This window comes from Thalia democratica, chromosome 2 (assembly GCF_965202585.1).
Source record: "Thalia democratica chromosome 2, ktThaDemo2.hap1.1, whole genome shotgun sequence".
In the NCBI taxonomy this organism is placed as follows: Eukaryota; Metazoa; Chordata; class Thaliacea; order Salpida; family Salpidae; genus Thalia; species Thalia democratica.
Genome location: NC_139166.1, coordinates 26,512,345 through 26,522,359, shown reverse-complemented (window position 1 = coordinate 26,522,359; position 10,015 = coordinate 26,512,345). Strand labels below are relative to the sequence as shown.

General features: G+C 27.9%; 3 protein-coding genes across 3 annotated transcripts; all 3 read right to left on the bottom strand.

Annotated features, from left to right (window-relative positions):
* Nucleotides 1–577: 577 nt before the first annotated feature.
* Nucleotides 578–4,798, bottom strand: LOC145830293 (uncharacterized). Its single transcript, XM_082938252.1, has 3 exons — nt 4,639–4,798; nt 2,805–2,925; nt 578–1,709 (listed from the first exon to the last, which is right to left on the bottom strand). Exons 1-3 carry the CDS (start codon nt 4,679–4,681, stop codon nt 1,553–1,555), a joined length of 321 nt encoding a protein of 106 aa, XP_082794378.1. The 5' UTR covers nt 4,682–4,798; the 3' UTR covers nt 578–1,552.
* Nucleotides 4,703–5,232, bottom strand: LOC145830292 (U6 snRNA-associated Sm-like protein LSm4). Its single transcript, XM_082938251.1, has one exon. The coding sequence runs from the start codon at nt 5,206–5,208 to the stop codon at nt 4,825–4,827; it is 384 nt and encodes a 127-aa protein (XP_082794377.1). The 5' UTR covers nt 5,209–5,232; the 3' UTR covers nt 4,703–4,824.
* Nucleotides 5,233–5,718: 486 nt separating this feature from the next.
* Nucleotides 5,719–8,989, bottom strand: LOC145828893 (tRNA (guanine(27)-N(2))-dimethyltransferase-like). The gene is made up of 2 exons (XM_082936639.1): nt 8,859–8,989; nt 5,719–7,929 (listed from the first exon to the last, which is right to left on the bottom strand). Exon 2 carries the CDS (start codon nt 7,914–7,916, stop codon nt 6,603–6,605), a length of 1,314 nt encoding a protein of 437 aa, XP_082792765.1. The 5' UTR covers nt 7,917–7,929; nt 8,859–8,989; the 3' UTR covers nt 5,719–6,602.
* Between the last annotated feature and the right edge of the window lie 1,026 nt (nt 8,990–10,015).

The following is a 10,015-nucleotide window of genomic DNA, read 5'->3' as shown; positions in this document are numbered from 1 at the left end:
CCTGAATTCTGATAAACTAAATTTTAATAATTCTTAATTTTCGTCTAATCTATATTCATCTTTTCAATTTTTTATTATCATAACATTATTAATTAGATCTACATTAGAATTTTTTATCCAATTTTTAATTCAAGTGATATTTTAGAAAGGGCTAAAACATATTTTAAAATACTAAAATATGGCTATTTTAGTACTATTATTTTACTTTAATCTATTCTTTTATAATTTGTTACTTTATAATTTTTGTATCTTACGGTCATATTCTTATTAATTATACCTATAAGGAAATTTAATTTTCATAATATCTTTAGAGATGTGGTCGTTGCAAAGTTTCTATAAGAGGTTGAATTGTCAGAGTTTAAACAGTCAAATAACCAGAAATAGTATCTCCAAAAAAATGCTGCTTCTTTAAGGACCACAAAAAGAGCAAGGTTAAAAAATTAAACTTCCAAATTTTGTTATATCAAATAATTTTTGATTTCAAATATTATTTTAAACCAAAATCCGAAAAGGTAAACAATGTATTTTACTAGTGTATCTATATAAAAAACTTTTTATAAAAAAAAAAAAACTAACGTATATGCTAAAAAATTTAATATAGTAGTCGAGTAAAATATATACAATAAGTACACCTGTAAATTAAAAGCTATTCCGAAACTTAAAACTAAACAGTTATAGAATGTAATAGACGTAACAGTAAAGCTTGATGTTGGCAAAAGTCACTAGTAGACCTAGTTAGTTCAATAACAAAGAAAAGCATTTAAGCTAAGAGTTATAAATGAGCATAATGAAAATTAAACTTCAAACTAAAACAAAATTCATTAGAATAACATGGTTTACAGAGTTCAAAAAATCAGGATATAAAGCAAATGTACAAGCAACTAGTTTGCAGAACTAGTATATGAGCATGAGGTGGTCAAACTCCTTAGAAGTATAAAATACCTTCAACAACTCTTTATCAAAACGGAAAAAATGAAAGAGCGTTTAAAGCAAACTGGGCACTATCCGGTATCTTGAAAACTATTTTGTTAAGAACAACTATTTTGTTAAGGTTTTTTTTGGTTTTAATTTATGTTTATGAAATAAGCTGTGGAAGTTAAAATAAAACTTTATCACATTAGAGCAAAAGTGAAGCTGGAACGTACTTTTGCAAACGTTAAAAACTCTAACCAGTTTTTAGTGTCACATTAAGTGTTTAGTAAATTGTAAGTAGTAAAGAAACTTATAAACTTGTTTTGTTAAAATCATAAGTTCTAGTTACATCAGCTAGATTTTTACACAAAAGTCAATCAAGTTATATTAGTTTAAATTTAAAGCTTTAAGTTATAAATTAATGACCATTTATTAAACAAATTTGAGATTCAAACAGAGAAAGTTAGGTTACTGATACTACAGCATCTTAAAAATTCAAAATGTTTGATTTCAGCACATTACCAAAAATAAAGTCTACGAGTATTTTTATAGAGAAACTACCAATACTTGATTTAACGCTGTACAGAGAGCCGGTAATAATATGCGAGTTGGAGAGTTGCAGCCACCTAACGCAAACCACCTAACGGGGCTGGTGAATGGTTCTGTTCTGCTGCTTGTTCTGAACGGGCTTCTCATGCGTCGGTGACGGTTTCATATGAGTGTTCTGCACCGCTTCGGTCGAGCTTCCCATGATCAGCGCGTTCGCTTTTGCCAGCGACAACGATTCCTTCGTGTCACTGTGAAATATTTATTGCGAAAACAGTGTAAAGGATATACTTAAGTTGAACAATAAATTAACTTTACCAATGATTTTGTTTTTAAGTTTTGATAGTTGTTTGTTTCATGCAAGTAAAATTAAGCTTATTTCTTAATTTTGTTTACAGAATTGTTTTTAATTTAAAAAATTGATATAACATACATAACTTTTTATTTATTAAACTTCAAAACATACATTTAAGACTTTTTAAAGAAATAAAACTATCAACTGGTGTACTTTTAGCTTTTATAATAAAATATATTGTTTTCAATTCATATTAAATTATTTTTTATACTTTTTTGTTTAAATTAAAAAAAAGGTCGAGCAATTAAATGAACAATTCAAGTTACAAAAGAGGAAAATTTTGCTGTATTGACTTTAATGCGGTTTACAGTCACATAGGCAGGGGTAAAAAGCACACAATACGTTTGTCAGTCATAACGGAAGATACACATAACTTGTATTTTACATAAAATTTAAAACCTAAACTGTAAAATAAGCAATGTAATTTTAACATGTTGTTAAGTATTTTAACCGATTGCAAAAATATTCAAGAGACATCCAAGCAGATATTTGTTTAAATAAAAAAGAATACAAAGATAAAAACTATACTTTAATATTTTAGTTAAGGAAACATGACAAAAAAAAAATTTTACCGCAGGCACTTAAAATTCAAATTTAAATTTGTTGAAACAAAACTTTAAATAGCTTATCTTTTATTTAGTAGTCTATAATTTAAATTGATTTATTTTTGCCTTTAGTAGATTTATCGATTTATGTAGCAACTTTGGTTACTTGCTTTCATAACTAGTTTTGTTTTTAAATTTTTTGGCATGAATAATTAAATTAAAAACAAAAAAATGAAATAGTAGGCTGATATTTTTTCATGCTTAACTTAATTAAGCATAAAAATTTTTTTTAGCAAATCGTATACTAAAAAGAATCTATAATAATGTATAATATTTTGCAAACGTATTTTTTAGATATCTGTATTATTTTAACAGCGGAACAAAAACATTAAACTAAATATAACAATAATAACATAAACATAGAAGATCAAAAACAAATTAATCACCTTCTGGCAACTTGGCTTTCAGTAGACACTTGAGTTTTTAAGACGTTGTGATTGGCTGCTTGCCCGGTGTACTTGTCTTCTGATTGCTTGCTTTGCTTCACGCGCATACCTCCCGCCTTAACTGTATAATGTTTGAGGTTTTATTTTTTGAAATAAATCACATGACAAAAAGTAACAATGTGACTGAATTGCGCCGAGTGCAAAACTGCTGAACATTTTTGTATCAAATGATAAAACTATGTGATTTAAAAATTCGCAGCAGAATATTTGTAAAAGTAAAGTCAGATATATTATCAAGAAATGTTAAAATATGTATAGAGTTTAGCAGACTTATTTTTGTTAAAGGTAATAATTAATTTAAAATAAAAGTCAATGTGATCGATTGAGTTAGTAAATTTACTGATTAACTTTTTTTAAATGATAATTAAGTCATAAAAAAAAACTAAAACAATGGAAAAAAACAATTTTACATATAATTTTTTTAAGTAAAAATATTAAAAATTTAAACTTTTCGAAAAGTATATTTTTTATTATAGAAAAGTATTACAAAAAGTTCCCTGGAGATCTAAAGAATTAATTATGAGATAAAAAATGTAATTCTTAAAAAACATAAACAAAGTAATTATTAACAATAAAAATAGACAAGTTTCATGTCATTTGATCGCTAAATTGTATAGGTATTATTATAAGTTGAACAATCAGAGACCCAAAATTTATTTTTTAGTAATTACAAATATTTTTTTTCTGCTATACGTAAAACACACAGACATTTCTTTTCAAACTAAAAAAGAGTAATAAAATAAAATAAAGAAAAATTAATAATATACCGACCAAGGGTAAGGGGTAAAGTGATAGTAAAAAAAAGTTCAACAAATGAAAAAAAAACAAAAGGGAAAAATAACAAATAAAAAACCAAAAGATATTAACAGTAAAAAAAATACCAAACAAGGTTAAGGGGTAACAGTGAGAGTAAAAAAATAATGATAAAAAAAAATAATAAGAAGAAGAACTAAGTTACCGACTATGGGTATAGATTATATACACAAATATCCTAATAATAATACAAGAACTATATGTAATAAATAACAAAATTTTAAAAAAATCTTTAGATTTAGGCAAAAAAGTCAAACTTAGTTTTTCAAAAACTTCAACATACAATTTTGAGTCACCCTAAGTTTTCAAAAGTTCAAACTAGCCTGAGTGTGCTAAAACATTAATGAATTAAAGAACTATATGTAATTGTGATGAATAACACTATTTGCAAAAAAGTTAAAAACAGCTTTAGATTTAGGATAAAATGTCAAACTTAGTTTTTCAAAAAACTTCAACAAACAATTTTGAGTCAGCCTAAGTTTTCAAAAGTTCAAACCAGCCTGAGTGTGCGACAAAACTTGTTCTAATGTAAAATATATATTCTTAACATATGAATTAACTTCAACTGTAACTAAAACTTAAAAGAAAGAAAACATGCTTAAAAGCTTTAGCAATTGATAGACTTACTGCAAAACTCTATCTATGTACTTCATAAAAGTTTATAGCTTCTTAAAAAACTGTTAAACTATAGTACATATAAATAAAAAGGATTTAAAACAAAAAATATTAAAAGCTCTGCCTTCGTTACATATTTCGATATTAATATTATTATATTATAATTACAGAATTTTAATTTCCGGTTAATTAAGTATTCAAGAAAATTTACTTGTTATGTTTAAAAGAAGACAAGAAGATAACAAATATAAAAGTAAAATATAAAATGTAGTTGTTTTTCAATTAAAACAACGCAAATACTAAGTATAAAAAGGATAATACACTATTAAATTTTAACAATAAATACCTGCTGGTTGAAGGCCAGAAACGTCCTCTGGAGTAGCTGACATTGTTAACTATTGAATTAGATCTAAAATTTTATAAACAAATTAATAAAAAAAGCATATTTATTTTACTATACACGAAAACAAGTATTTTCTAAAGTGATCATAATTGTTATAAAGGAAAGTATCGAGTTTAAATAAGTCAGTTTTTATTGCTCCAACTCCCGCTTCTGCCCCTTGTTCTTCTTGTTCTGGTGCCCGCCTCTGCCACCGCCCCTCCCCTTGCCACCAAAACCTTTTCCCCTGCCTCGGCCGGCCCCGTTGTGCCTGCCCCTGCTCTTGTGGGTCTCCTCCTTCACCTTGTCTATCACCTCGTCGGGTATTCTCAGGTACTTGATCGTGCTGCCCCGGATGTAGCACTCCGACAGCTTCCAGAAGCGGTCGCCGTCGCTGGAGGTGCAGATGACTTCGCGCAGGTTGACGTTCATCCACGTGTCGCAGCTGACCAGGTGGCCGTTGTAAGTCTCGCCGTTCTTCAGCTCCACCAGCATCGGGTGGTTTTGAGCGGTTTTGAGCAGCGATAGAGGTAGCATTGTTGTTGGTTTATTATTAAAAAAAATTCTGAAAGTTGTTTAAAGTTTTACAAAGCAGTCACAATTATTCTATGCTCACTTAAAAGTTTTAGAGTAATTCAAGTATGAGTGGTCAATAAAAACTTTTTTATAAAACGCAGAACAATAATAAAATATCAATGAAGTATAATTTTACCTAAAAACTTATTTTACCTAGCAATTAAATTCAACACTAAAAAAAGGCAATACTTGAACAATAGAACATAAAACAATATAAAATAACAAATATTAAAAACTGAGCAAACTATTTTTTTTTGGAAAATCCAAAAAAGTCTTAGTACCTGAAAACAAATTAAACTAGCTGACATTTTAAATAACAAAAAAAAAACTAGCCTGATATGTGGTAAATTTACCTATCAAACACATACAATTTACAAAAAAAGAACTATATATTTTTTTAAATATCATTTTAACTAATTTGTTGTCCTAAAATAATATAGTATTTTAATCGTGATTTTATTGAAACATTTCATAAACTTAAGTATATTCACGAATAACTATTTCAAGTTAGTTATATAGTTAACTTATAATTAATTAATTCTACTTAAATTTCAAGGGTATATGATAAAAAGATATTAGGGGTTTTTATACGACATTTTCAATAATAAAAAGCTATATTCAACTGAATGAATTTCCTTTGACATTTTTATATATTTAAAAAATTAAGAAGCCTAGTTCTTATATATTAAACAAATATAATACAAAACATATTCAAGTCAAAAACTTTAAAACAAACATAACACAATAAGTGACATAATTTTACAGTTCATAGATTAGGCCAATACTTAAAGAGTAGTACAATAAAAAATCATAAACAAAACTTTTCTTTTGAAAGGATTTTTAACTTTGTATTATTCTTTTTCGATAACAATTTAAGCTGACTTAGACTAATATTAGTATAAGAGTTTTTCAAAATTTTAGACATTATAAATCTAGCTTGAGTTGGTCAGATATATGTTGATTCAGCCTGAGTTAAAATATTTTAAGTTAGTTTGAGTGTTTGGCAAAACTAAATCTAATAAAATATAGAATGTTGAGTTATGTAACAATAATAATAAAAATGTTATACCAAAAAATATATAATACTTATTGTGTGGTAAATGACTGAAATATAATAGTTTTTTGAAGCTGTAACCACATACCACAACTAAAAACTTTACTTATTAAAAATCAAAAATGCATTACTTTAATTTCTATAAAATTATAATAAAATTTTTATCAATAATAAAACATACGAAGTCCCTATATATTTGTTAAATAAAAAATAAAAAGAGAAATTAAAAATCATTGTGTAATCAAACCTAACAATACCTACATAACGACAGACTAATACTCAATGAATGTTCATGATTAAGTCACCTTTTTTTATACAGTTCATTAAAGACTTTCTCATCTATGACCGCGTTGGTTCTGACCTTTCTAGAACCAAACGAAGATTTACAGGCGCGGTAGCCCATTCTTCTCAGCTTGTTAACAACCGTTTTCAATGACGGAGGTCCAGATGCGGGTACTGACCTAGCCTGAATGTCAAAGTACATTGCCACTTCATCTGTTTTCATACTCCAACAATTATTAGATATTTTAGCATGGGCTTCAATTATTTTATCTAATGATTCAAAAAAATCATTTTTAGCAAAAGGTACACATTTTTTTAGTTTATTAAGTTGGTCATCAATACCATAAAAATAAGAAGGACAAATGCTTTCAATAAGTAAATTTTTAAACAAATGCAAAGTAGTTTCATGGTAAGCAATTTTGTTAAGCACTTTGCACTGATTATAGATAAACTGTGTGTCAAAAATTGTCCCACTATAAAAAGGACCTAGCAGTAGAACTGGGTTGAGCTTTTTGTTTTGGAAATTAAATGATTCATCAGCTTCAACCATGGAGTTCATATACTTGCTCTGATTGACAAACCTCCACTTTTTGCTTTCACTGCAATGAGCCACATGCTTTATTAGTTTGCTGCATTGACCAACCAGCTTTGTGTCTTTCCTCACTTCACACACTACAGTGATACCCGCGTTTGAAACAGCACAGCTTTTTACATCAAGAGCCTTGTTGAACTTGGCTGCTGCTCTGACCATATTGAAGACTATCATTCTCACACCAATCTCGGCCATATACTCTGTTTTGTGCAGCATGGAGCCATACAGTTTGTAAGTTGCTTCTGGGTCACGATTGGTCAACACAGCCAAGTCACACACTGTTAAGACAATTATTCCATTGTTGCTAATTGACCTGAAAGCTGCTTCCAAATATTGCAAGGGTGAGACCAGAGGCGCTAAATAAATAAAATCAAATCTGTTCTGGTGCAAGAGAACATTTGTGTCTTCATAGAATATTTTGCACCTCTTCAAAGCTTGAGGCTTTTTCTTCTCATCCTCAAAAATGCTCCTCATCACACTCTTCACATTCATGCTTATATCAATTTGCTCATCATTCAGCAAAGAGGTCCATTGCAATGGTGCCATTCCCAGGCCTGCAAACCCGTCAAAAGCATTAATTTTATCAGTTTTGTTTTGGGAGAGGACTAGTAGTGAAGTGAGAGCTAAAGATCTGCTTGTATGCATTAATTTCAATTTTTGATATATTTGGTTAGACACAAATGCTTCTTCATTTTTGAGGTCAAGTGTGAATCCATGCTCTTCAAATTTAACTTCTTTCATGTTAAAGTTAAGTCTATAATTAAAAAATACTTACTTTTCAGTACACTATACATACTTATATAAAGTTTAACATATTTTTCTGTACTTAAAGATTATTTGTAAATTTAATTCAAGTTTAAGAGCATAGGGGGGGGTAAACACCCTTTTTTGGTTTTTGATCTTATTTTATATAGTTTTTACTAAGCTACAAGATGCTTTTTACAGGTTAAAAAAGTTCAAAATATTTTTTTAGATATAGCCGGTCAAAGTCGGAGGCAACAATAGGTTCCTTATGGGAGGCGCAAACTAAAACAGCAAAAATAGACTATTTCACTAAAAATCTATCTTCTCCTACGTTTTTTGAGATAACTACCTCAAATTTTTAGGACATGTTCCTTGATATATTTAGAAAATTCTGTCAGAAGTAATTTAAAAAAAAATAAAAAAAATTATATAAAAAATAAACAAAAAAAACAGTTTTTTTTGTTTTTTTGTTATAAATTTTTTGTTTTAATTTTTCTGAATTCTGTTCTGACAGAATTTTCTAAATATTGCAAGGAACATTTCCTGAAAATTTGAGGTAGTTATCTCAAAAAACGTAGGAGGAGATAGATTTTTAGTGATTTCTAGTTATTTGCCGTTTAAGTTTGCGCCTCCGATAAGGAACCTATTGTTGCCTCCAACTTTGACCGGCTATATCTCAAAAATTATTTTGAATTTTTTTAATCTGTAAAAAGCATCTTGTAGCTTAGAAATAACTATATAAAATAAGATCAAAAACCAAAAAAGGGTGTTTACCCCCCCCCCCCCCCTATGCCATTAATTTAAAACTACATTTATTTGAAAATTGGGATTTTATGAACATTTACAAGATACCAACTAAGGTAATAATTTAAGGGCATAGAGGGGTTAAGCACTTTTTTTACAAGTTAATCTTATTTTAAGATCTTTAACTTAACTAACACTTGTTTTTTACCGTTTCTTCTAATAAAGTACAGTTTTTAAGATATGAGAGGACAAAGTCAAAGAGTTCAATAGGATCTTTGTGAAAGAGCAAAGTTAGAAAGGGAAAAATACTATTTCATTCAAAATCCATCTTCTTCTACAGTCTTTAAGCAATCTTTCTGCTTCTTTATTAATTTGATGTTTACTTAATAATAAAAAATCCTATTGCAGGTATTTTAAAATTGTTAAGTTAAAATATTTTATTCTTAAAAATATAGTGATTATTTTCTTCTTTAAGTCATAAAATTTTAATTATTTTATTTTTTAATTGTTACAATACTATTTTTCTTAAAAACAATGAACATTTTCTAAAAATTTTGAGGTCATGTTTAAATGAAGGTAATGATAGATTTTAGCCAATCTTTAAAATTTAGAGTAAATTGAAAGCGAAAAAATTGCAGTCCATACGTTTGTATCATAAATTTTTTAGAAAAATGACTAGACTTTGGAAGTTAATAACTTTTTTTGAATTTTATAATAACAAAGTTTATAGTCTCGGCTTTAATATTAAAGCAAGATTTTATTTTTGTAAGCCCTTAACAGTTGATCTCTAAATTCACGGTTGCCACTTGTTGAAACAAAAAAATCTATCTGAATAAGCAAAGTTCAAACTATTTTGAGCTGGCCTAAGTTAGTATTTCATACTAGACACTTTGAGTTATCCTGAGTGTGTGGAAACCTCTAAACTTTAGCTTAAAATTTTATCTTTAAAAGTTTTAAAATATGGAGCATTTACCATACCTAAAACTCACACATAAAAATTTTAAAATATTAATAAAAACTTGCACGTTTGCTAATCTCTAAAAAAAACATTCTGAGCTACATCAAAACAGCTTAGGGATTGTAAACAAATTTTAACCTAACAAATATTACAATAATAGCCTATTAGTTTGAATGTAATGGGCTGGTGTATTAATAATAAACATTTTTAGTACATTTTCTAACTTTTAATCATACTTTAGTTTATTATTTTCATTTAGAAAATATTAAAACAAGTTGAGTTGTCTAAACATGAATTGATATGTAGCTGATACAGACATACTTAACATTCTACTTGGAAAAGCTAGCTTACAGAGTGCTGGGCTGCCAAAACTAAATGATTTTTTATAAAGAAT